General features: G+C 53.1%; 3 protein-coding genes across 4 annotated transcripts in view; 2 read left to right on the top strand and 1 right to left on the bottom strand.

The window, feature by feature from the left end:
* The window catches only part of LOC142251528 (uncharacterized), a 30,684-nt gene extending 29,101 nt beyond the window's left edge, over nucleotides 1-1,583 (top strand). For both annotated transcript variants that reach the window (XM_075324419.1, XM_075324418.1), the window contains one exon: nucleotides 29-1,583. In XM_075324419.1, the coding sequence (XP_075180534.1) occupies nucleotides 29-155 (127 nt within the window). In that variant the 3' untranslated portion in view covers nucleotides 156-1,583. The remainder of the gene's footprint in view (nucleotides 1-28) is intronic.
* On the bottom strand, nucleotides 1,040-9,136 carry COQ4 (coenzyme Q4). Its single transcript, XM_075324420.1, has 7 exons — nucleotides 8,931-9,136; nucleotides 7,203-7,379; nucleotides 3,678-3,774; nucleotides 3,360-3,462; nucleotides 3,151-3,280; nucleotides 2,981-3,074; nucleotides 1,040-1,570 (listed from the first exon to the last, which is right to left on the bottom strand). Exons 1-7 carry the CDS (start codon nucleotides 9,001-9,003, stop codon nucleotides 1,411-1,413), a joined length of 834 nt encoding a protein of 277 aa, XP_075180535.1. The 5' UTR covers nucleotides 9,004-9,136; the 3' UTR covers nucleotides 1,040-1,410.
* Nucleotides 9,137-9,464: 328 nt separating this feature from the next.
* Nucleotides 9,465-22,180, top strand: EDF1 (endothelial differentiation related factor 1). Its single transcript, XM_075324416.1, has 5 exons — nucleotides 9,465-9,609; nucleotides 13,806-13,857; nucleotides 13,972-14,132; nucleotides 21,475-21,568; nucleotides 21,716-22,180. The coding sequence occupies exons 1-5, from the start codon at nucleotides 9,532-9,534 to the stop codon at nucleotides 21,775-21,777; spliced, it is 447 nt and encodes a 148-aa protein (XP_075180531.1). The 5' UTR covers nucleotides 9,465-9,531; the 3' UTR covers nucleotides 21,778-22,180.
* The last annotated feature ends 4,758 nt before the right edge of the window (nucleotides 22,181-26,938 follow it).

Genomic DNA, 26,938 nt, shown 5'->3' with positions numbered 1-26,938 from the left:
ACCCCCCCCAACTTTTTTTGTTTCTTAGGAGCAAACGATCCGTACCCAAAACTTTCCAAAAAGATGTTCACGTCCTAATTGCAGACTCCGGAGTGACCTTCCGCCTCCCGCCTGCGCCCATCGGCCTCCCTCAGAGGGTCCGGCCCCACCACTGACTGCCGGAGCAGTCACAGTGACCCAACACTTACACGTCACCCGTGATCCGGGGAGGAGATCCGTGAGCTCCGGCATCAGCAGCCACTGTAACCCGTCATTACAGGAACAAAGCGACTCAGAGGGGGCAGGTGATGACTGCGATGGCACGAACCATGGGGTCCGGAGCGATGCCGAAACCATGATGGGGCTTCTAAAGGAGTCCCCCGAAACCCCCATTATAAATCTGGCGGTCACCCAACTTTTCCAAGTTCCAGAAAGGCAAACTTACCTAGCGGCCTAAGAGCCGATGGCGCAGCAAGTCTACAAACAGGTGTGAGCACCTCTCCCAAAAAAAAACTGATGGTCCCACGCCCTCCCCGAATATTATCTGATGACACCCGCTCAGCATGGCAGAATATAGGGTTCCTTCTTCCAACCCCCGAGCACTGATCGGGGGGCCAAATATTTAGCGGAGGAGCACAGGACTGCACCACAGTGACAAGGTGTTACCACCAGATGGCGCAATCCCGCCACAACGGCGCTGCGGAGGCACGATCCCGCCATGACGGCGCTGCGGAGGCACGATCCCGCCATGACGGCGCTGCGGAGGCACAATCCCGCCATGACGGCGCTGTGGAGCCATAATCCCACCATGACGGCGCTGCGGAGGCACGATCCCGCCATGACGGCGCTGCGGAGGCCCAATCCCGCCATGAAGGCGCTGCAGAGCCATAATCCCGCCACGACGGTGCTGCGGAGACACGATCCCGCCACAACGGTGCTGCGGAGCCACGATCCCGCCACGACGGCCTCTTCGTTATCCGCAGGCGGCATCATTACATCTCCTGTAATTTGGAGAAATGACTCGATAATTATATTATAAATTCACCAAAAAACTAAAATGGACTTTTAATAGCAAAAATATTTATTTTCTTTAATGTAGAAATATTCATAAACAGCAGCGGACCCCCATTATCAGGAGGATGGGGGTCCCAGAGTGCACTGTGTGAACGGAGAGGTAGCGAGTGTGTGCGATCCTGGTCTATAGGGGTGGGGGTCACACAGCGGACTCAGGGGGGCGCAGAGATCGGACCACCATATAATCATCCTCTGCAGGAGTAAGACCCCCACTTCAGGGGGTCCTATCATACGGGCACTGCAAAAAGAAAAATCAGTAGACGTCTGCTCCGCAGGTGGATTCACGTTCTTCCTCGGCAGCGAGTGGGCGACATCCGTTTTCCACCAGAAATTCTGGACAAACCCCCTCGATGGGACTCAGACCCTGATCGGGGGAGGGGGCAGGATCCCGATCTCTTCTCTCAGGGACTCCACCGTCTGCTCCCATCGATTCTCGTAGTAAAAATTAAGGACGCAGCGGGCGTCGCGGCCGCTCTGCACGGCCCAGGGGGCCAGAGCCAGCAACTTCTTCTTCCTGCTAAATAAAAAAATGCCACTAAGGTTGTGACCTACAGGGGAGGTGATGTATCTGATCTCGAGGGGTCCCGGAGCCCACTACCCCAGTAGTCATCTGTGGTGGTACAGACCTTCTCACAGCTGAAGCTTTGTTACAGTTGCATCCAGTCTGGACAATCGTCCAAGAGCTGAACACCTCTCTCTCCAGTGCTGGCAGTTTGTTACAATGTATCAGTGCAGTACTCTAGTAAGAACTCATCAACTACCTACAGGCAGTGGCGCAACTAGATTCCGATTGATCAGGGAACCCCCCCCCCCCATTTGGGACATTTTAGTATTCACAATCCTATAAAGACATAAGAGTTGCCCCCATCTTCTTAATTGTGTAGTAATAACCCCCCCCCCCTGTCCTGTACTAATGTCCCCCCCCATCCTGGGTCACTTTATTGTAAATATGTCCCCCATCCTGGTGTATGAACCCATCATGACTATATGCTGGTATATATGTCCCCATCTTGGTATATATGGTTCCATCATATCCCCATCCTGGTATATATAGCTTCATCATGTCCCCATCCTGGTATATACGGCTCCATCATGTCCCCATCCTGATATTTATGCTACCATCATATCCCCATCCTGGTATATATGGCTCCATCATGTCCCCATCCTGATATTTAGGCTACCATCATATCCCCATCCTGGTATAAAGCTTTATGTCCCCATCCTGGTAAATATGGCACTATTATGTCCCCATCCTGGAATATAGCCCCATCCTGATATGTCCCAACATATCCCCATCCTGGTATGTAGCCCCATCCTGATATATATCCCCATCCTGGTAAATATGGCCCCACCCTGGCCGCATCCTGATATATAGCCCCATCCTGGTATATGTACCCATCCTGGCCGCATCCTGATATACAGCCCCATCCCGGTATATGTACCCATCCTGGCCGCATCCTGATACACTGTATAGCCCCATCCTGACCGTATCCTGATATATAGCCCCATCCTGGTATATGTACCCATCCTGGCCGCATCCTGATATATAGCCCCATCCTGGTATATGTACCCATCCTGGCCATATCCTGATATATAGCCCCATCCTGGTATATGTACCCATCCTGGCCGCATCCTGATATATAGCCCCATCCTGGTATATGTACCCATCCTGGCCATATCCTGATATATAGCCCCAGCCCGGTATATGTACCCATCCTGGCCACATTCTGATATATATCCCCATCCTGGTATATATGGCCCCACCCTGACCGCATCCTGACATATAGCCCCATCCTGGTATATGTACCAATCCTGGCCGCATCCTGGTATATAACCCCATGCCGTCTTCTGTGGGCGATACGCCATAACTCTGACCATATAACCCCTTAGATGCTGCAGAGGTGGCTCCGCCATACTGTGCTCCTACCTGTTGCTGAGGCGTAAAGGTCCGAATACGGCCCCCAGTACACACATGGGCAGCCCGGTCTGCACGGCCTCAAACCACTTCACTACGACTTCCCCTGGAGGGAGAACAGAGTGGGATCAGCGGCGCCCATCTTATCCGGCCCCGGGCTGAGCCCACGGCTCCGGGCTCACCGAGCATGTTGGTGGGCATCCCCAGCAGGGTGTGCATGAGGTCGTGGACTTCTCGGTATCGCTGAGCCACGTACGCCAGATCCACGTCATCCACAAACTTCACCGGCATGCGGGTGTCGGGGGTGACGCGCTGCAGCAGGAGGCAACGTTCATTAGAGGGGAGGAGAAAACGCAACGCGCCAGACGTCGCCACCTTCCTCATCACTCACATTGACATCCAGGAACCGCACGTATTCTCGGCCAAACGTCCCGTCAGGCAGCGCTCTGAACCGCTCGACGTCCAGGTTAGACATCCGGATACGGGGGCGCTCCCTGCAGGAAAAGGCAGTTAGCCGAAGAAGTATCCCCCCCGATCTCACCTCTTATTCTCCAGTCACACTCAGAGCTGCAATCATAATTCTGTTCTGCTCACAATGTACAGGCCATAAGAAAGGAGCAGAGTAGAAGGTTGCACGCAGCTCTGGATGTAACTGGAGCATGAGATGTGACACGTCCTCAAATGTCCTATATACAATGGGGTGACGCACTGTAGGATCTGCAGCCCCTCCGGGTCTTTGCTCATCTTCTCGTGCAGGTTCTGTAGGGCCCGGGTGCCGGTGGTTTCCCCGAGAACGGCGACCATATCTGCAGATGTCAGCGAGAAAGAAAAGAATTATCATGAGGGACGTGTGGAAGCAGAAGTGAGGCGGGAAGTGTGGATCAAACAGCGCCGCGCTCCGCTACATACCGTGCGGCACAACCCTCCACTACATACCGTGCGGCACCACCCTCCGCTACATACCATGCGGCACCACCCTCCGCTACATACCGTGCGACACCACCCTCCGCTACATACCGTGCGGCACCACCCTCCGCTACATACCGTGCGACACCACCCTCCGCTACATACCGTGCGGCACCACCCTCCGCTACATACCGTGCGGCACCACCCTCCGCTACATACCGTGCGGCACCACCCTCCGCTACATACCGTGCGACACCACCCTCCGCTACATACCGTGCGGCACCACCCTCCGCTACATACCGTGCGGCACCACCCTCCGCTACATACCGTGCGGCACCACCCTCCGCTACATACCGTGCGGCACCACCCTCCGCTACATACCGTGCGGCACCACCCTCCGCTACATACCGTGCCTCGCCACCCTCCGCTACATACCGTGCGGTACCACCCTCCGCAAAATACCGTGAGGTACCACCCTCCGCTACATACCGTGCGGTACCACCCTCCGCTACATACCGTGCGGTACCACCCTCCGCTACATACCGTGCGGTACCACCCTCCGCTCTATACCGTGCCTCGCCACCCTCCGCTACATACCGTGCCTCGACACCCTTCGCTACATACCGTGCGACACCACCCTCCGCTACATACCGTGCGACACCACCCTCCGCTACATACCGTGCGGCACCACCCTCCGCTACATACCGTGCGACACCACCCTCCGCTACATACCGTGCGACACCACCCTCCGCTACATACCGTGCCTCGCCACCCTCCGCTACATACCGTGCGACACCACCCTCCGCTACATACCGTGCGGTACCACCCTCCGCTACATACCGTGCCTCGCCACCCTCCGCTACATACCGTGCCTCGCCACCCTCCGCTACATACCGTGCGACACCACCCTCCGCTACATACCGTGCGACACCACCCTCCGCTACATACCGTGCGACATCACCCTCCCCTACATACCGTGCGGCACCACCCTCCGCTACATACCGTGCGACACCACCCTCCGCTACATACCGTGCGACACCACCCTCCGCTACATACTTTGCCTCGCCACCCTCCGCTACATACCGTGCGGTACCACCCTCCGCTACATACCGTGCGGCACCACCCTCCGCTACATACCGTGCGACACCACCCTCCGCTACATACCGTGCGACACCACCCTCCGCTACATACCGTGCGGTACCACCCTCCGCTACATACCGTGCCTCGCCACCCTCCGCTACATACCGTGTGGCACCACCCTCCGCTACATACCGTGCGGCACCACCCTCCGCTACATACTGTGCGGCACCACCCTCCGCTACATACTTTGCCTCGCCACCCTCCGCTACATACCGTGCGGTACCACCCTCCGCTACATACCGTGCGACACCACCCTCCGCTACATACCGTGCGACACCACCCTCCGCTACATACCGTGCGACACCACCCTCCGCTACATACCGTGCGACACCACCCTCCGCTACATACCGTGCGACACCCACCCTCCGCTACATACCGTGCGGTACCACCCTCCGCTACATACCGTGCCTCGCCACCCTCCGCTACATACCGTGTGGCACCACCCTCCGCTACATACCGTGCGGCACCACCCTCCGCTACATACCGTGCCTCGCCACCCTCCGCTACATACCGTGCGGCACCACCCTCCGCTACATACTTTGCCTCGCCACCCTCCGCTACATACCGTGCGGTACCACCCTCCGCTACATACCGTGCGGCACCACCCTCCGCTACATACCGTGCGGCACCACCCTCCGCTACATACCGTGCCTCGCCACCCTCCGCTACATACCGTGCGGCACCACCCTCCGCTACATACTTTGCCTCGCCACGCTCCCCTACATACCGTGCGGCACCACCCTCCGCTACATACCGTGCGACACCACCGTCCGCTACATACCGTGCGGTACCACCTCCGCTACATACCGTGCGGCACCACCCTCCGCTACATACCGTGCGGCACCACCCTCCGCTACATACCGTGCGGCACCACCCTCCGCTACATACCGTGCGACACCACCGTCCGCTACATACCGTGCGGTACCACCCTCCGCTACATACCGTGCGGCACACCCTCCGCTACATACCGTGCGGCACCACCCTCCGCTACATACCGTGCGGCACCACCCTCCGCTACATACCGTGCCTCGCACCCTCCGCTACATACCGTGCGGCACCACCCTCCGCTACATACCGTGCGACACCACCCTCCGCTACATACCGTGCGGTACCACCCTCCGCTACATACCGTGCGGCACCACCCTCCGCTACATACCGTGCGGCACCACCCTCCGCTACATACCGTGCGGCACCACCCTCCGCTACATACCGTGCGGCACCACCCTCCGCTACATACCGTGCGGCACCACCCTCCGCTACATACCGTGCGGTACCACCCTCCGCTACATACCGTGCTTCGCCACCCTCCGCTACATACTGTGCGACACCACCCTCCGCTACATACCGTGCGACACCACCCTCCGCTACATACCGTGCCTCGCCACCCTCCGCTACATACCGTGCGGCACCACCCTCCGCTACATACCGTGCCTCGCCACCCTCCGCTACATACCATGTGACACCACCCTCCGCTACATACCGTGCGGCACCACCCTCCGCTACATACCGTGCGGCACCACCCTCCGCTACATACCATGTGGCACCACCCTCCGCTACATACCGTGCCTCGCCACCCTCCGCTACATACCGTGCGGCACCACCCTCCGCTACATACCGTGCCTCGCCACCCTCCGCTACATACCGTGCGGCACCACCCTCCGCTACATACTTTGCCTCGCCACCCTCCGCTACATACCGTGCGGTACCACCCTCCGCTACATACCGTGCGGCACCACCCTCCGCTACATACCGTGCGGTACCACCCTCCGCTACATACCGTGTCTCGCCACCCTCCGCTACATACCGTGCGGCGCCACCCATCCGCTATATACTGTGTGGCGCCATCCTTCTCTCTATACTGTGTGGCGCTGCGCTCCCTTCGCTTTATATTGTGTGGCGCCACGCTCCCTTCACTCTATACTGTGCGGCTCTGCTCTATACTGTATTATCCTACCGTTTTGTGTCCACAGCTCCTGTGCAGATCCATGCGTCTCCATGGTTACAGACTACACCTAAACCCTGTGTACTCTGCTCTTCTAATCCTTCACCATGGCCATATAATTTATTAGCATGAAGGAAGCAGAGTTGCACAGGCCTTGTTTGTAGTCTGTAACCATGGTGACGCATCGCTCTGCACAGGAGCTGCGGACACAACGGTAGGAGGTGTTACGTGTGATCAGATTGTTACCGTGTCTGTAGGGGTCATAGAGGGACATGAAAGCGGAGCCGGCGGACAGCAGCATCTTCTGCAGGGCGGAGGTGGGGATGTGCTGCGGGTACAGGCCTCGCGGCTCCCAGGTCTGGGAGTCATGGTCTCCCGGCGGATTCTGCGCTGCGGTGTGAGGGGTCTGGAGACAGCGGACACCTGTGAGAAGAGACGGCAGAAGATCAGAACCTGGGGCCATCCGCTGAGGAGAGCGACCGACGCTGCAGAGGAGGCCGGGCATTTAACACTTTAGAGGCCGCAGTAAATCCCCTGTTCAACCACGAGAAAAAAAAAATAATCAAGAAACTTGTGGCCCCCTCAGTGGGCTGGAGGTCATGGGGGCCCTCAGCGCTGGAAGTGACGGGGGGCCATCTGCGCGGTGGAAGTGACGGGGCTTCTATGTAGGTTAGGGGGACCCCCCTGCGGGGCTGGAGGTCACAAGGGCCCTCTGTGGGCAGGAGGTTATGAGGGCCCTCTCCGGGGCAGGAGGTTATGGGCTCCTATGGAGGTGAGGGGGACCCACTGCGGGGCTGGAGGATACGGGTCTCCTATGGAGTTTAGGGGGACCCCCTGCGGGGCTGGAGGATACGGGTCTCCTATGGAGTTTAGGGGGACCTCCTGCGGGGCTGGAGGATACGGGTCTCCTATGGAGTTTAGGGGGACCCCCTGCGGGGCTGGAGGTCACAAGGGCCCTCTGTGGGCAGGAGGTAATGAGGGCCCTCTGTGGGGCAGGAGGTTATGGGGCTCCTATGGAGGTGAGGGGGACCCCCTGCGGGGCTGGAGTATACGGGTCTCCTATGGAGTTTAGGGGGACCCCCTGCGGGGCTGGAGTATACGGGTCTCCTATGGAGTTTAGGGGGACCCCCTGCGGGGCTGGAGTATACGGGTCTCCTATGGAGTTTAGGGGGACCCCCTACGGGACTTTAGGTTACAGGGGCCCTGTGCGGGCAGGAGGTGACGGGGGCCCTCTGAGGGGTGGAGGTAAACGGGGCTCCTATGAAGGTTAGGGGGACCCCCTTCAAGGCTGGAGGTTATGGGGGCCCTCTCCGGGGCTGGAGGTTACGGGGCTTCTATGGAGTTTAGGGGTACCCCCTGCGGGGCTGGAGGTACGGGGCTCCTACATAGGTTAGGGGGACCCCCTGTGGGCTGTAGGTTATGCAGCTCCTATGGAGGTTTGGGGGCCCCCTGCAGGGCTGGAGGTTACGGGGCTCCTATGTAGGTTAGAGGGACCCCCTGCAAGGCTGGAGGTTACGGGGGCCCTCTTTGGGCAGGAGGTAATGAGGGCTCTCTCCGGGGCTGGAGGTTACAGGGCTCCTATGGAGTTTAGGGGGACCCCCTTCGGGGTGGAGGTTACGGGGCTCCTATGTAGGTTAGGGGGACCCCCTACGGGGCTGGAGGTTACGGGGCTCCTATGGAGGTTAGGGGGCCTCCTGCGGGGCTGGAGGTTATGGGGCCCCTCTGCGGGCTGGAGGTTACGGGGTTCCTATCGAGGTTATGCGGCTCCTATGTAGATTAGGGAGACCCCCTGCAAGGCTGGAGGTTAGGGGGGGCCTATGGAGTTTAGGGAGACCCCCTGCAGGGCTGTAGGTTACAGGCCCCTCTGCAGGGTGGAGGTGACGGGGCTCCTACATAGGTTAGGGGGACCCCCTGTGGGCTGTAGGTTATGCGGCTTCTATGGAGTTTAGGGGACCCCCTATGGGGCTACTCTACCTGGGCGGAGTCCGGCCACCGCTCTCAGGGTCCTGCACGCAGGGGCCGGCAGCACAACCCTCGATAACATCATTGCCACTCCCAGTGCACGCTGGGATTTGTAGTTCAGCCCCAGAATAAGGACACAGCCCGGTTACGGCTGCCGACCTGGGTCAAAGTACAAGAGAGACATTTCTGAGTCACATGTCAGCTGACCCTGTGCAGGTAAAGGGTTAATGCTGTTTACAAGCCTCTTACATCAGCCAGTAAGGTGGGAATGTGACAGTACTTCTAACCAATAGGAGTCCAGCTGGTCAGTATATTTTAACCAATCAGCAGTAGAGAACAGGCAGCCAATTATCGTACTGCGTTTTACTGTTCGATCCAATAAGCGTCTTCGTTAGTACCAAGTTCCAGCCTTCCAGATCTTTCCTCAGAAATCAGCCAATGGTGAAAGGCTGGAAGACATTTCACCAATCAGCGCTTGTTTCTAAGCTGATTGATTGCTGTTTTGACTAATCATATGGCCGCGGAGGCGGGGTTTGTAGCTCTAGCGTTCGCCGTGCCGTATTGAGGGGGGGTTTGTTTGTTAGTGAAGCGTCTGGTGAGGAAAAGACGAGACATGGCGGAGAGCGACTGGGACACCGTGACCGTGCTGCGGAAGAAGGGACCGACAGCCGCGCAGGCCAAGTCCAAGCAGGTAGGGTGTGAACTATGGCCGCCAGCACCTGGGGACGTCACGTGTCGCCGCGTTCCATAAGGGCCCTGCTCACACTGTGCGGCCCGGACCCGCGATATTGTTTTTTTTTTCTTCAATGTCTAATACATCTCTGCTTGTTGTCAGTGAATAGAAGCCTCCGCAGAATGTCTGACAGCGGTGACCAGCCAGGACTGAACGTGCGGCGCTACAATCCGCCACCAGCCACAGGCATCAGTCTGCGGAGGAGCCCGAAAACCCCGAGCCCTGGGGACTGTCTGCTGAGACGGCGCCGGGGTTGCCCCCCCCCTCCCCCCTCCATCCCTTCAGGCGGCGCCGGGGTTGCCCCCCCCCTCCTCACCCCTCCCTTCAGGCGGCGCCGGGGTTGCCCCCCCCCCTCCCTTCAGGCGGCGCCGGGGTTGCCCCCCCCCCTCCCTTCAGACGGCGCCGGGGTTGCCCCCCCCCCCTCCCTTCAGACGGCGCCGGGGTTGCCCCCCCCCTCCCTTCAGATGGCGCCGGGGTTGCCCCCCCCCCTCCCTTCAGACGGCGCCGGGGTTGCCCCCCCCCTCCCTTCAGACAGCGCCGGGGTTGCCCCCCCGCTCCCTTCAGACGGCGCCGGGATTGCCCCCCCCCCCTCCCTTCAGACGGCGCCGGGGTTGCCCCCCCCCTTCAGACGGCGCCGGGGTTGCCCCCCCCCCCTTCAGACGGCGCCGGGGTTGCCCCCCCCCCCTCCCTTCCCTTCAGATGGCGCCGGGGTTGCCCCCCCCCTCCTTCAGACGGCGCCGGGGTTGCCCCCCCCCCCTTCAGACGGCGCCGGGGTTGCCCCCCCCCCCCCCCTTCAGACGGCGCCGGGGTTGTGTCCCCCCCCCCCTTCAGACGTACGCCGGTGTTGTGTCCCCCCTCCCCCTCTTCAGACGGCGCCAGTGTTGTCGTCCCCCCCCCCCTTCAGACGGCGCCAGTGTTGTCGTCCCCTCCCCTTCAGACGGCGCCAGTGTTGTCGTCCCCCCCTTCAGACGGCGCCAGTGTTGTCGTCCCCCCCCCTTCAGACGGCGCCAGTGTTGTCGTCCCCCCCTTCAGACGGCGCCAGTGTTGTCGTCCCCCCCCCTTCAGACGGCGCCAGTGTTGTCGTCCCCCCCCCCTTCAGACGGCGCCAGTGTTGTCGTCCCCCCCCCCTTCAGACGGCGCCAGTGTTGTCGTCCCCCCCCCCTTCAGACGGCGCCAGTGTTGTCGTCCCCCCCCCTTCAGACGGCGCCAGTGTTGTCGTCCCCCCCCCCTTCAGACGGCGCCAGTGTTGTCGTCCCCCCCCTTCAGACGGCGCCAGTGTTGTCGTCCCCCCCCCCCTTCAGACGGCGCCAGTGTTGTCGTCCCCCCCCCCCCCCTTCAGACGGCGCCAGTGTTGTCGTCCCCCCCCCCTTCAGACGGCGCCAGTGTTGTCGTCCCCCCCCCCCTTCAGACGGCGCCAGTGTTGTCGTCCCCCCCCCCCTTCAGACGGCGCCAGTGTTGTCGTCCCCCCCCCCCTTCAGACGGCGCCAGTGTTGTCGTCCCCCCCCCCCTTCAGACGGCGCCAGTGTTGTCGTCCCCCCCCCCTTCAGACGGCGCCAGTGTTGTCGTCCCCCCCCCTTCAGACGGCGCCAGTGTTGTCGTCCCCCCCCCCCCTTCAGACGGCGCCAGTGTTGTCGTCCCCCCCCCCCCTTCAGACGGCGCCAGTGTTGTCGTCCCCCCCCCCCCTTCAGACGGCGCCAGTGTTGTCGTCCCCCCCCCCTTCAGACGGCGCCAGTGTTGTCGTCCCCCCCCCCTTCAGACGGCGCCAGTGTTGTCGTCCCCCCCCCCCCTTCAGACGGCGCCAGTGTTGTCGTCCTCCCCCCCCCCCCTTCAGACGGCGCCAGTGTTGTCGTCCTCCCCCCCCCCCCTTCAGACGGCGCCAGTGTTGTCGTCCTCCCCCCCCCCCTTCAGACGGCGCCAGTGTTGTCGTCCTCCCCCCCCCCCTTCAGACGGCGCCAGTGTTGTCGTCCTCCCCCCCCCTTCAGACGGCGCCAGTGTTGTCGTCCTCCCCCCCCCTTCAGACGGCGCCAGTGTTGTCGTCCTCCCCCCCCCCCCCCTTCAGACGGCGCCAGTGTTGTCGTCCTCACCCCCCCCCTTCAGACGGCGCCAGTGTTGTCGTCCTCCCCCCCCCCCCCCCTTCAGACGGCGCCAGTGTTGTCGTCCCCCCCCCCTTCAGACGGCGCCAGTGTTGTCTGTCCCCCCCCCCCCCTTCAGACGGCGCCAGTGTTGTCTTTCCCCCCCCCCCCTTCAGACGGCGCCAGTGTTGTCTTTCCCCCCCCCCTTCAGACGGCGCCGGTGTCGGATGCCCCGTCCTTCCCCCTTCAGACGGGGTGTCGGATGCCCCGTCCCTTCCCCCTTCAGACGGCGCCGGTGTCGTGTGCCCCTCCCCCCCCCCCCCCCCCCTTCAGACGCCGCCGGTGTCGGGTGCCCCGTCCTTCCCCCTTCAGACGCCGCCGGTGTCGGGTGCCCCGTCCTTCCCCCTTCAGACGGCGCTGTGACTGACCGCTGAAATACCGCCAGTGTTGACCCCTCAGACGGTGGCGGTGTTGACCCTGCTCAGATGCCACCGTTGGGGCAGTCTGGGCACTGGGCGAGCTCCTCCTTCTGACACTGCAAGGATCGGATGTGGCGGTTTCTGCGTCCTCTGGAGATTAGCGTTGTCCACCATGCTGTACACTGCAGCTTGGCTTTTTGTTTCACTTTCATGTGAGCAGAAGGCGGGGGTCGGTCTCCCCCTCTCTGCCCCAGGAGCTCCGGTGTCTCCGCTGCCTCCAGGTTATTCACTGCTGGGGAATTCTGAGGTTTCGTCACTGTTACAACAACAAATGCAGAAGTCGATCCCGCGATCCCGTGGCAAAGTGCAAACAATCCCGTGTACTCTGGGTGTGTGCGGAGCCGGCGGCGTGCAGGCAAATCCTCCGTGAGCTCTGGGTGTGTGCGGAGCCGGCGGCGTGCAGGCAAATCCTCCGTGAGCTCTGGGTGTGTGCGGAGTCGGCGGCGTGCAGGCAAATCCTCCGTGAGCTCTGGGTGTGTGCGGAGCCGGCGGCGTGCAGGCAAATCCTCCGTGAGCTCTGGGTGTGTGCGGAGCCGGCGGCGTGCAGGCAAATCCTCCGTGAGCTCTGGTGTGTGCGGAGCCGGCGGCGTGCAGGCAAATCCTCCGTGAGCTCTGGGTGTGTGCGGAGCCGGCGGCGTGCAGGCAAATCCTCCGTGAGCTCTGGGTGTGTGCGGAGCCGGCCTCGTGCAGGCAAATCCTCCGCGAGCTCTGGATGTGTGCGGAGCCGGCCTCGTGCAGGTAAATCCTCCGCGGGCTCTGGATGTGTGCGGAGCCGGCCTCGTGCAGGTAAATCCTCCGTGGGCTCTGGGTGTGTGCGCAGCCGGAATTGTGCGGGTAAATCCTCCGCGGGCTCTGGGTGTGTGCGCAGCCGGAATTGTGCGGGTAAATCCTCCGCGGGGCTCTGGGTGTGTGCGCAGCCGGAATTGTGCGGGTAAATCCTCCGCGGGCTCTGGGTGTGTGCGCAGCCGGAATTGTGCGGGTAAATCCTCCGCGGGCTCTGGGTGTGTGCGCAGCCGGAATTGTGCGGGTAAATCCTCCGCGGGCTCTGGGTGTGTGCGCAGCCGGAATTGTGCGGGTAAATCCTCCGCGGGCTCTGGGTGTGTGCGGAACCGGCCTCGTGCGTGGAAATCCTCCGTGGGCTCTGGGTGTGTGCGCAGCCGGAATCGTGCGTGGAAATCCTCCAGGCTCTGGTGTGTGCGGAGCCGGCCTCGTGCGGGGAAATCCTCCGTGAGCTCTGGGTGTGTGCGGAGCCGGCGTCCTGTGGGGAAATCCTCCGAGCTCTGGATTTGTGCGGAGCCGGCCTCGTGCGGGTAAAACCTCCGCGGGCTCTGGGTGGTGCAGGCTGGGGCGGCCGCTGCCGATTATTCACACACTGTGCCGACACTACAGCTCTCGCAGTTATCTGCAGACACGTCCCACGTTACACATCTGGGTAGCTTTGTAGTCATGGCCGGTACACAGAAGTGTGAGTTCTGCTCTGGGGGCACCGGTTTGGGTTGTGCTCAGGATACCGCTCCTCCCGGTGTCTTCAGCAGCTGACGCCTCGGTGTTGCGCGCTGCCTCATCTCATTATACCGATGGCTCCTTGTCTTGTGTCTTCCAGGCCGTTATTGCCGCTCAGAGAAGAGGGGATGCGCTGGAGACTTCCAAGAAATGTAAGTGTCACAAGGGGGCGGGTGTTTTGCCATCTCATTTCCAAACTTAGTACACCCCCTGTGCTATATACGGTCCTCCGTAGATGACATGTGACACTATCTGCTCGTCCTCAGGGTCCGCAGGACAGAACAAGCAGCACGTGATCACCAAAAACACAGCCAAGCTGGACAGAGAGACGGAGGAGCTGCACCACGACCGAGTCACCCTGGAGGTGGGCAAAGTCATCCAGCAGGGCCGCCAGACCAAGGGGCTGACACAGAAGGACCTGGCCACGGTAAGAGAAGAGAGAGGGCAGATTAAGCTCGCTGACTAATCCCTGGTAGCTCATTCTGCTGCCTCCTGCTGGTCACCAGTGGAGTTATGGTTTGCGGAGGCCGGCGTCCCACTCTTCTTGAAGGACGGCCCTCAGGTCATTGAGGTTCTGGGGTACAGAGTTACAACCTCTACACAATGACTCAGCTGATTCCATAGGTTCTCTATGGGATTCAGGTCTGGAGACAGTGCAGCCGCTCCATTTGAGGTCCTCCAGTCTCCAGCAGCCGTTCGCTATAATGTGACCTCAGTGATCTGGGGCATTGTCGTCCATAAAGATTAGGCCTGTGTTATTCATGTAGAGGGATAATGACTGTATTAATTGTTATTCCAGTAGTAGGGGCGGTCACTGCACCAGTCACACACTGTAGGGCGGTTCTGTACTGACCAGACACACCGGCCCACACTATAACACCACCACCGCCAAAGGATCGTCTGGTGACAGCAGTGGCTGATACACAGCGCTCTCACTGACGTCTCCAACATCATTGGTGGCCATCGTTTCTGCTCAGCGTGAATAGACTTTCATCAGTGACCATCACTCGTCCAGCGTAGATGACGCCTGTCCTGGTGGGGTGGTCAGATACCTTCCAGGTCGTCTGGCACACAGAGTTGTCTGATATAAACAGTTTTGTATGGGCTGATGTGACACTTGGCGCCTCTCACCTCCCTTAATGCGCCTGGAGTTGTGTAGCATTCATCATCCGATTGTGAAGGGCATTGTTCACATTGAAGCGGCCATCAGTGTGGGATGACAATCACTTCTCTGCCTTTCTGTGACTCTTCCAGTCTCTGTACAGCCTTCTGGTGACACTCTGTGATGATGCTTTACGCTCAGTGGCCACTTGTCTGCCTGTGACTCTTCGAGTCTCTCTGTGTCTCTGTACAACCTGCCGGTGACACTCTGTGACTCTCTAAGCTCAGTGGTCACTTTTTTTCCCTTTCTGTGACTTTTTTCCAGTCTCTTATAACCTGATGGTGTCACTATAAGCTCAGTGGCCACTTCTCTGCCTGTGGCTCTCCCAGTCTCTCTGTATCTCTGTACAACCTACTGGTGACACTCTGTGACTCTCTAAGCTAAGTGGTCATTTTTTTTTTTTTTTTCCCTTTGTGTGACTTTTCCAGTCTCTCTGTGTCTCTGTACAACCTGCTGGTGACACTCTGTGATGCTCTAAGCTCAGGGGCCTCTTCCGTCTGAGAACCTCCTGCTTGAAGTCTCACAATGGCGCGGTGCTGCTGACCAATTGTTAGATGTCGTCTTCCTCTCTTGATGAGGAGGACAGTTTAATACCAACTCTAACTGAACCCCGATATTTATTGGGCGATTCATGGATCAAACACCTGATGTGAATATTGCCATTAAGCTTTTTGTTAGAGAATAGCAAGTTCTGCAGAAAGTCCTGAAACATTGAATAGATGGGACATGAGCACCCTAAAGTGCAGAGAAGGTCTCCGGATAAGGTCAGAGGGCATTGTAGTGTTGGGGGTAAGAATTGAGTGACCTCAAATACTTACTTCAACTATTTCACAGACCCAGGTACGTAGTTTAATTGATGTAGCCTAACATACATATTTATGAATGCTTTGCTTAGTTTCCTACTAACACGCACATATATTATATTATATATATATATATATATATATATATATATATATATATATATATATATATATATATATATATATATATATATATATATATATATATATTATTGCGGCACGGTGGCTCAGTGGTCAGCACTGCAGTCTTGGGGTGGCTCAGTGGTCAGCACTGCAGTCTTGGGGTGACTCAGTGGTCAGCACTGCAGTCTTGGGGTGACTCAGTGGTCAGCACTGCAGTCTTGCAGCGCTGGGGTCCTGGGTTCGAATCCCACCAAGGACAACATCTGCAAGGAGTTTGTATGTTCTCCCCGTGTTTGCGTGGGTTTCCTCCGAGTACTTCGGTTTCCTCCCACACTCCAAAGACATACAGATAGGGACTCTAGATTGTGAGCCCCAATGGGGACAGCATTCCTGATGTATGTAAAGCGCTGCGGAATATGTTAGCGCTACATAAAAATAAAGATTTATTTGATTTTTTTTATATTTTTCAATGATTTTCCTTAATACAATATGTAAGCACATGTAACTTAAAGGGAACCTGTCACTAGAATTTTCACTATGAAACTATAAGAATCCCCTTCTGCGGCTCCTGGGCTGCGTTCTAGAAAGGTTCCTCTTGCTCCTGGCCCCTCTTTCTGACCTAAATAAACACCTTATAAAATCTTACCTTTTGCTATGGTAATGAGCTTTGCTGGCCCCGGGGGCGGGCTGTATTGTGTCCGTTATTCCCCCTCCTGCTGCTGTTCGCCGTCCCCCAGTGTTGATTGATATAGATAATATAATAATATAATATTTATTCATTTATATAGCGCTATTAATTCCACAGCGCTTTACATACATTGGCAACACAACACTGTCCCCATTGGGGCTCACAATTTAAATTCCCTGAGAACAATAGAGAAGGGGTTTTATGCCGCGCTGTTCATCAGGAAGGAGGACAAAGAGATGGTCAATGTTCCTTTATTGTAGCTTGTTGTCTACGCGTTTCAGGAGCTCTGCTCCCTTCATCAGGACATACAGTACAAAAAAAAACATATCTGCAGTTGATCCTAGGATCCCAGCATATATACAACCCAGAAAAAAGAAAAAAATGTCAAGCCACACCCCCAAAATAAAAAAATTGGCGGGTAGGAATGACGCATGTAACAGCACACACATTTACATGTATAAAAGGCAAAGAAAAGAGGGGAAAACAATAGATAATGGTATAAAAATATGTTATAAAATATTCATGCAAAAAAATGTTTTATTATCCACAATTAAAAAATTCTAAAAATCAGGACTCATGGGTTAAAAAACAAGTGTCTGTTTTACTTTGTTTTGGAACCAGCAGTTTTACGGGGTTAAAGTGTGAAGGTAGATAATCTCCTCGTACGTGCCACTGGGGATTTTACAGGGAATGTCTGCAAAAACCAACATCGTAGATCATCAGGAAAAAGAGGAAAACTATTTGGAGGAATTTTATCAATGAAACCATGATTGAAAGACGTTCAGGATTCTCCCTCATTCAAAAAAATAATAAAAAAACAGTCACAGCAGTCATTTATATCAAGCGGGTAACAGAGCCCAAGTGTAAAACTCGGCTCTGTGAACCTTGCCTGAACCCGGGGTGAGCTGAGTTCAGGTTATAATAATGGCATCGCGTGGAAGCGAGTGCCAGAGTACAAGACCTAGAATGGTCTCAATGAGCCGTCCCCAGGACGACGTAACCACAGGTCTGAATTCCTCGACAGCACCGCACATAAGCAGTGTTGCTATTGACAGGGATTCAGGCCAGTGGTGTCTAAAGCCGTGCGACAACATCAGTAAGGGTACTTTCACACTTGCGTTATTTTCCTTCCGTTACAATCCGCAAGTAGGAAAATAACGGAAGGAAAATAACGCAAGTGTGAAAGTACCCTTACTGATGTTGTCGCACGGCTTTAGACACCACTGGCCTGAATCCCTGTCAATAGCAACACTGCTTATGTGCGGTGCTGTCGAGGAATTCAGACCTGTGGTTACGTCGTCCTGGGGACGGCTCATTGAGACCATTCTAGGTCTTGTACTCTGGCACTCGCTTCCACGCGATGCCATTATTATAACCTGAACTCAGCTCACCCCGGGTTCAGGCAAGGTTCACAGAGCCGAGTTTTACACTTGGGCTCTGTTACCCGCTTGATATAAATGACTGCTGTGACTGTTTTTTTATTATTTTTTTGAATGAGGGAGAATCCTGAACGTCTTTCAATCATGGTTTCATTGATAAAATTCCTCCAAATAGTTTTCCTCTTTTTCCTGATGATCTACGATGTTGGTTTTTGCAGACATTCCCTGTAAAATCCCCAGTGGCACGTACGAGGAGATTATCTACCTTCACACTTTAACCCCGTAAAACTGCTGGTTCCAAAACAAAGTAAAACAGACACTTGTTTTTTAACCCATGAGTCCTGATTTTTAGAATTTTTTAATTGTGGATAATAAAACATTTTTTTGCATGAATATTTTATAACATATTTTTATACCATTATCTATTGTTTTCCCCTCTTTTCTTTGCCTTTTATACATGTAAATGTGTGTGCTGTTACATGCGTCATTCCTACCCGCCAATTTTTTTATTTTGGGGGTGTGGCTTGACATTTTTTTCTTTTTTCTGGGTTGTATATATGCTGGGATCCTAGGATCAACTGCAGATATGTTTTTTTTTGTACTGTATGTCCTGATGAAGGGAGCAGAGCTCCTGAAACGCGTAGACAACAAGCTACAATAAAGGAACATTGACCATCTCTTTGTCCTCCTTCCTGATGAACAGCGCGGCATAAAACCCCTTCTCTATTGTTCTCTGTTATCAACCACGGGGGCTGCAGCAGACTTCATCTCTACAAAATAAGCTTTTATAGTAGTTGTGACTGTCACAACTACTGAAGGTGAGTGCATTCCCTTTAATTTTTTCCCGGATATATACCGGGTAAGACCCTATTGCGCTTTTTCTTTCCACAGTTTATTTCAATTTAAATTCCCTATCAGTATATTTTTGGAGTGTGGGAGGAAACCGGAGAACCCGGAGGAAACCCACGCAAACACGGGGAGAACATACAAACTCCTTGCAGATGTCCTTAGTGGGACTAGAACACAGGACCCCAGCGCTGCAAGACTGCAGTGCTAACCACTGAGCCACCACAAGACTGCAGTGCTAACCACTGAGACATCGTGCCCCCCATAGATGAGGCCGCCGCACTCATCTTCTCCAGTGCTACTGAAGTCTCGCGCATGCGCAGTGGCACTATCGCGGGACAGAGCACTGTTCAAATCGCGAGCACCGGCTTTGTTATTGCGCAGGCGCGAGATTATGGGCGGGTACTTGGATGACTCTAGTGATGACAAGGTCACCAGCATCATCCAAGTAGCCGCCCATAATCTCACAAATGCGCAATAACATCACCGACGCTCGCGATTTGAAAACAGTGCTGTCCAGCGATAATCTCGCGCATGCGCAGTGGCACTATGGCCGGCTACTTGGATGACGCTAGTGACATTGTCATCACTAGCGTCATCCAAGTAGCCGCCCATAATCTCGCGCATGCGCAGTGGCACTATCGCTGGACACCTTTCAAATCGCGAGCACCGGAGATGTTATTGCGCAGGCATGAGATTATGGGCGGCTACTTGGATGACTCTTGTGACCTTGTCATCATTAGTCATCCAAGTACCCGCCCATAATCTCGCGCCTGCGCAATAACAAAGCCAGTGCTCGCGATTTGAACAGTGCTCTGTCCCGCGATAGTGCCACTGCGCATGCGCGAGACTTCAGGAGCACTGCTGAACATGAGGGCGGCGGCCTCATCTATGTCAATCAACACTGGGGGACGGCGAACAGCGGCAGGAGGGGGAATAACGGACGCAATACAGCCCGCCCCCGGGGCCAGCAAACCTCATTACCATAGCAAAAGGTAAGATCTTATAAGGTGTTTATTTAGGTCTGAAAGGGGGGCCAGAAGCAAGAGGAAGCTTTCTAGAACGCAGCCCCGGAGCCGCAGAAGGGGAGTCTTATAGTTTCATTGCGAAAATTCTAGTGAAAGATGACTCCTACATCCTAGACGACACCCAAGATGCTGAACACATGGAAGCACACCTAAAGTTTGGACTAACCAATCCAGTGGAGATAGCGAACTGCTACACGCCCTGAGCCCGACCTGCGATACTTGATTGGACTATATTTTGTCCACGCTCTTTTCTTCCCTAGAACTATAAAAGTTTTGTGAACAATAAACGAGCAGAATTTCTTTGGCGTCCGTCATCAGAGGAAGCGCATAGCTGACTTTAGTGTGTTATTCCTTCTCGTGTGCACACATGACATTCCAGGTAATCTGAAAAGGGCATCAGACCTTACAGGACCCTTTGTAGTCTCACCTCAACAGCAGGATCATCCGGAAATTTCACTTTTTGAACGTAGTGTGTATATATATTTATTTTTTTTTTTTTTTATATATAATATATATATTTTTTCTGATTTGTTGCTGCTGCGGCCGTCGCTTGCTGTATAAGCCGTGTATGGAGATGGTCCACGTCAGCATTTTTTGGCCGCCTCTTACACGTGGCCGTCCTCAGCAGGAGGCAGATCACGGGACTGTTGTCTGGCGGCCGCTGGACCAGGGTCATGCGAATTTAGTTCACATATGTCCATGTAGTGTAGATTTTGGGATGGGTTTTCCCCACAAGCCATATTTGCTTGCAGGAAGGAAAGCGAGATGCTGTCTCTCTATAGTGTGAACTAGCTGTACTATCCGGCTTCACCCGGGTTAATAACTGTTAACAAAATAGAATGTATTAACATTCCCGGGATAGAATTTCTTAACGCCTGGGATAGTAACTGTCTCTCTGTTTCTCTCCCAGTTTCTGTCTCCCCCTCTGTATATATATCTGTCTCTCTCTCTATCTTTGTCTGTCTTTCTCCGTCTGTCTCAATCTTTCTCTTTCTATCTCTGTCACTTTCCCTGCCTGTCTCTTTCCCTGTCTGTCCCTCTTTTCCTCTTTCCCCCCTATGTCTGCCTCTTTCCCTGTCTGTGTCTGCCTCTTTCCCTGTCTGTGTCTGCCTCTTTCCCTGTCTGTGTCTGCCTCTTTCCCTGTCTGTGTCTGCCTCTTTCCCTGTCTGTGTCTGCCGCTTTCCCTGTCTGTGTCTGCCTCTTTCCCTGTCTGTGTCTGCCGCTTTCCCTGTCTGTGTCTGCCTCTTTCCCTGTCTGTGTCTGCCTCTTTCCCTGTCTGTGTCTGCCTCTTTCCCTGTCTGTGTCTGCCGCTTTCCCTGTCTGTGTCTGCCGCTTTCCCTGTCTGTGTCTGCCGCTTTCCCTGTCTGTGTCTGCCGCTTTCCCTGTCTGTGTCTGCCGCTTTCCCTGTCTGCATTGTGACACGCTAACAATCCATATAAGGGCGTGGCTGCGCATTCTTCTGAAGTTCTGGCTGCACTGTGGCGCCGAGCTCCATTCGCTTTAATGGAGGCAGGTTTTTTAGTGAATAACTGTAAAGCGCGGGGTTAAAATTTCTCCTCAAAACATAGCCTATGACGCTCTCTCGGGGTCCAGACGTGTGAGTGTGCAAAATTTTGTGGTTGTAGCTGCGACTGTAGATGCCAATCCCGGACACACACTCAGCTAGATATCCACTAATTGGGGGGGGATCGGTGTTTAGTCGTCCATCGCCCCCTCATCTTCTGGTCTCTTCATTTACAGAGAATTAATGAAAAACCGCAGGTGATCGCCGATTATGAAAGCGGAAAAGCGATTCCAAGCAACCAAGTTATGGGGAAGATTGAGCGAGCCATTGGTAAGTGTCTGCGTAGGAGCCGGCTCTTCTTATAAGTTTTCACACCCGCTCCGGGGTCCGAGCTCGACCCTTTCCACTCTATTAACCGTCTAATATCTGGAATGTGTTTGAATTGTTACAAATCCCGCTCCGATTCTCGTCTTTCAGGTCTCAAGCTGCGGGGGAAGGATATTGGAACACCCCTCGAAGCTGCTCCTAAAAAGAAATGAAAATAAAGCCTCGAAATCAGTGCCCTCCCCCCGCTGATCTCGGCCAGTCCCTCTCCGGAGCAGACTGGACCCTTACCATTGCCAAGCTGAACACATGGGGGCGATTGGATGGGAAACTCGATGGGACAATGACCGCGGTCTCTCACCTGCTGGAAAACGAGAATAGACGCATTTCTTCCAAATAATGAAATAAATAAATCTGAACCGCAAGGTTCCTGCCAAGAGCGGCACGTATGCGCCTCCGGGCGGCCTCGCCGTGGGCTTCGGGGGTCTCTTTCGTTTGTTTCCCCACAGGACGGTGGGGTTTGCTTTCTTTTCGGCGGAGAGGAGGCTCCGTTCCATCAGTTATAAGTTCTCACATCCTTTCTTGTATGTAATTGTAAAATAAAATTATCTTCCTCCACCGGTGATTTCTTCCCTCCGTTCAGTCTCTGCAGAACATCGCAGCAATGTGGGGTCCGTTGTGAGATCTCCCACCTTAATGGACGTAACAAGGTGTGGATGGGAATAGCCGTCCTGCTCTGTAACTCCCCTGTGTTGTTGTCTTGCTAAATTCTACTAAGAAGGGGGCTGAAAGCCCGTACTTACGAAGCGCTCACTGATATCCTAATCAGGCACGAATACTAATATTCTTTATAGCAAGATACTATTTATTTTAATAGCACATGAATATATATATAGTCAATGGTACATAGGCATAAGAACTATAGTCATAGAAACTTATACAATAACAGAAATATGCATCAACATTACCGTTATGTTGTAGCAATCCTTTCACATCGGAGGGAACTCGAGTTAATGATAAGGAATCAACATGGCATCTTGGCATGGCATCACAGGAACAGTGCGTACGTACACTTCAATGTCCTGGAAGGTATTTCCCTAACATTAAGCGAGTTCGGTGTATTTTTTATAGGAAAATATTGTAGGTTGGGTTTACATGGTCACCAGCATATGACAGCTGAGTCATGTTCATGTAACTTGACCACAAGCTGCTGTGGGCACCAGTAGCTTCCTGCACATTTCCTGCACATTTAGCCAGTGGTCAACTGACCAACTGTGGTCGGCCATAGTGTTAGCGAAATATTGCAATGAGCCGTAAATTTCATATGCAAACGTCCTTCAACCTGTCTTTACGCTAACCACAAGTTTCCTGTAAGTGGAACTGTAAATGTTACTTCCTTTATCTTCAAAACTGCTTCAGAAACCTGTGTGACATGTATTACTTGGTATTAGTGAAATATTATCCAAAGGACATCTTCTTTGATACTGAATTATTGATGGATCAAATAATATCTGGGATCACTCCTATCTTATGATTATGATTCCTATCTAATTACATTCAAACTTCAGTCATATCACATTGGTATCACAATCGGTCCTTGATCCCAGGGATTATTTTCCATCATCAGTATTCCACTAGAAGAAGATCACTCGGAATATACCATACCATGACCAAGAAATATTGTTTGCCACAAATTGTCTTGCTTTGTTTAGATAAACATTGAATCACAAATATAATCAGTTTCACTATGTATAGTATATTAAAACTAAAAGCAATATTATCTGAAAAGCTCCCTTGAATATCATGTGTTTTGGCATTTGCTCGATATTCAAAGGAATCATTACACATTACATTTCCTGATATGTTACTACAAGTTTCACTAGTCCCATTTATGAACATATTGGCATAAGGCCATAACATATCATGAATTGTCCTTTCCACTAAGCTGGGTTTAAAAGCATCTACAGTATTTATAGCTGTCCCAAAACTTATTTTTATATTCCCCATAGGGATGAATCCCAGGTTAGTCAGTCCAGTCTTATATCTTAGTACCCAAATTCCTCCCTTAAAAGCCAGATATTGCAAATTGGTGACTGTTGCATTCAAATTGCCTTGCCACCATGGAAGATTGATCCATCCCACTATGGAAATGGGTACTGTAGTATTCTATAGATGAACACTTAGAGTGTCTTTATCAGCAAGATGATCAGAACAACTTTTCTACTTTAAGATTTCCTCCATCGATACCGGGACATCCAGATAAGGGATACTGGTGGCTGTAAGCGAAGAATGTGTACAGATCCAGCAATCTGTGTGTTGAAAATGTGATGGTGCATCAGAAATGTATTCGCCACAGGTTCCTCCTGATGTAGACTTGTCCATCCAACGACCAAAGAGGCAAACATCGAACACAGGAATTTCTCCATCTCATCATTATCGAGCTCTTCCCAGTAACCGATACCATGGATTCCGCTTATTTACAACACCTTCTGCAAATAAAGATACACTATTATTCTCGTAAATAACATTTTTCTTGTGGGACATATTCCCACTTCCACACTCCTGGTCTCATCAGGAAAGTACGATCTTTTCCGACCGCTATTACCTCTGCCTCTGAGGGCGGTCCTTGGAGGTTTTGAATCCATATTTTTGCTCCTACATTTTTAATATTAGAGGATCCAAAACCTTTAGTACCCCATATTGTTAATTCTGCTGGGGCAGTTCCTTCTCTTATTTCAGACAAGTTTATTGGAATTATTAACATCTGAGCCACCTTCTGGTGTTTCATCAATATCAAAGGTTCATTTCCAAAATTTAGCATCAGTACCTTGATTTCTCCCTGATGATCTGCCTCTATTACCCCTCCCACCACTATGGCTCCTTTTAACGCTAAGCTAGAACGAGTGGCTATTTGACCATAATGATCCTTTGGTGTATGGCAACCCAATCCTGTTGAAATTGGTTTTACCTTACCTGGGGGTACCACGACAGTTTCCAATGTACTGAGGTCTAAACCTGCTGAATAAGGCGTCGCTCTTTCTGGTGTGCCCAAACAGCTGTACCTTGCCTTGTCAACTGTTGGACTGACTTGTCTGATGGCTGCTGCTTTATCTGCTTCTGAATTACACAAACGTTCAAGTGAGTTAGTAGGGACATGAGCATCGACATGAAATACAGTGGTCTTGGTAGATTGAATAATCCCTTCAATGTCTTGCCACACTTCCCTGACCATCTCAAACACATTTTGCTGTTCCTCTCCCCAGTGGAAGTCATATTTTTTCCTCGTTACTTTGTACAAAGGAGCCAACATTTGTCCCAAATGAGGGATATGTTGTCTCCAAAAATCAAACAATCCAATATAAGACTGAGTCTCCTGTTTGGATTTAGGGACCGGAAAATTAATAATTTTCTGTCTGGCATTGGGCAAGATCTCTCTGTGCCCCTTGTTCCACTGAATCCCTAGACATGTTACCACCTGAGACGGTCCTTGAACCTTGGCATCATTGATTTCCCATCCTTTACTCCACATATGAGCAACCAGTTTTGTCAATTGATCTTTCACACTTTGCTCATCTTGTCCTTGAATCTTTAGATTACGCTCATGCATTACACTATATGCACTTGCCAAAATCCACATGTGCCGTGCTAAAGACACTACATCACCTGTTTTCACAGGGACACTACCGAATACATTCACAACATCAGTAGCTTCACTACCCTTAAGCTTATCCTGCCATTGTTTGTGCCATGCTAAAGACACTACATCACCTGCTTTCACAGGGACACTACCGAATACATTCACAACATCAGTAGCTTCACTACCCTTGAGCTTATCCTGCCATTGTTTGTGCCATGCTAAAGACACTACATCACCTGCTTTCACAGGGACACTACCGAATACATTCACAACATCAGAAGCTTCACTACCCTTGAGCTTATCCTGCCATTGTTTGTGCCGTGCTAAAGACACTACATCACCTGCTTTCACAGGGGCACCACTGAGTACATTCACAACATCAGTAGCTTCACTACCCATAAGCTTGTCCTGCCATTGTTTGTGCCGTGCTAAAGACACTACATCACCTGCTTTCACAGGGGCACCACTGAGTACATTCACAACATCAGTAGCTTCACTACCCATAAGCTTGTCCTGCCATTGTTTGTGCCGTGCTAAAGACACTACATCACCTGCTTTCACAGGGACACCACTGAGTACATTCACAACATCAGTAGCTTCACTACCCTTGAGCTTATCCTGCCATTGTTTGTGCCGTGCTAAAGACACTACATCACCTGCTTTCACAGGGGCACCACTGAGTACATTCACAACATCAGTAGCTTCACTACCCATAAGCTTGTCCTGCCATTGTTCTACCAATCCACAAGACACTACATCACCTGTTTTCACAGGGGCACTACTGAGTACATTCACAACATCAGTAGGTACACAACCCTTAAGCTTATTCTGCCATTGTTCTGCCAATCCACAAGACACTACATCACCTGTTTTCACAGGGTCACTACCGAGTACATTCACAACATCAGTAGGTACACAACCCTTAAGCTTATTCTGCCATTGTTCTGCCAATCCACAATTGACCAATTCATGTGCTATAAGATTGTAGGGAGCCTCAATCCAGGTGGGGATCTCCACAACAACCTCCTTAACATTATCCTTACGTTTTCTGAACATTTTGACACTATGCAAAAAGATTGAAAAATATCTGGAAATTTGCCAAATATATGTTTTTAATTTCTAAATTACAAAAATTTGTTAAATTACTTCTAATAGAAGTAATCCTGCCGACTACGCCAATTTATGTCTTGCTAAATTCTACTAAGAAGGGGGCTGAAAGCCCGTACTTACGAAGCGCTCACTGATATCCTAATCAGGCACGAATACTAATATTCTTTATAGCAAGATACTATTTATTTTAATAGCACATGAATATATATATAGTCAATGGTACATAGGCATAAGAACTATAGTCATAGAAACTTATACAATAACAGAAATATGCATCAACATTACCGTTATGTTGTAGCAATCCTTTCACATCGGAGGGAACTCGAGTTAATGATAAGGAATCAACATGGCATCTTGGCATGGCATCACAGGAACAGTGCGTACGTACACTTCAATGTCCTGGAAGGTATTTCCCTAACATTAAGCGAGTTCGGTGTATTTTTTATAGGAAAATATTGTAGGTTGGGTTTACATGGTCACCAGCATATGACAGCTGAGTCATGTTCATGTAACTTGACCACAAGCTGCTGTGGGCACCAGTAGCTTCCTGCACATTTCCTGCACATTTAGCCAGTGGTCAACTGACCAACTGTGGTCGGCCATAGTGTTAGCGAAATATTGCAATGAGC

This window comes from Anomaloglossus baeobatrachus, chromosome 9, assembly GCF_048569485.1.
Source record: "Anomaloglossus baeobatrachus isolate aAnoBae1 chromosome 9, aAnoBae1.hap1, whole genome shotgun sequence".
In the NCBI taxonomy this organism is placed as follows: Eukaryota; Metazoa; Chordata; class Amphibia; order Anura; family Aromobatidae; genus Anomaloglossus; species Anomaloglossus baeobatrachus.
This window is presented reverse-complemented; position numbering and strand designations above follow the sequence as displayed.

Bases quoted from the DNA above. Each gene is read 5' to 3' on its own strand.
- COQ4 (XM_075324420.1), bottom strand. From the start codon at position 9,003: ATGATGTTATCGAGGGTTGTGCTGCCGGCCCCTGCGTGCAGGACCCTG. The intron at 3,463-3,677 runs GTGCGTCACCCC...CTTTTCCTGCAG, and splicing joins GAGGGGCTGCAGATCCTACA to GGAGCGCCCCCGTATCCGGA. The intron at 3,075-3,150 runs GTGAGCCCGGAG...TTCTCCCTCCAG, and splicing joins GATGCCCACCAACATGCTCG to GGGAAGTCGTAGTGAAGTGG.
- EDF1 (XM_075324416.1), top strand. From the start codon at position 9,532: ATGGCGGAGAGCGACTGGGACACCGTGACCGTGCTGCGGAAGAAGGGA. The intron at 13,858-13,971 runs GTAAGTGTCACA...GCTCGTCCTCAG, and splicing joins GCTGGAGACTTCCAAGAAAT to GGTCCGCAGGACAGAACAAG. The intron at 14,133-21,474 runs GTAAGAGAAGAG...CTTCATTTACAG, and splicing joins CACAGAAGGACCTGGCCACG to AGAATTAATGAAAAACCGCA.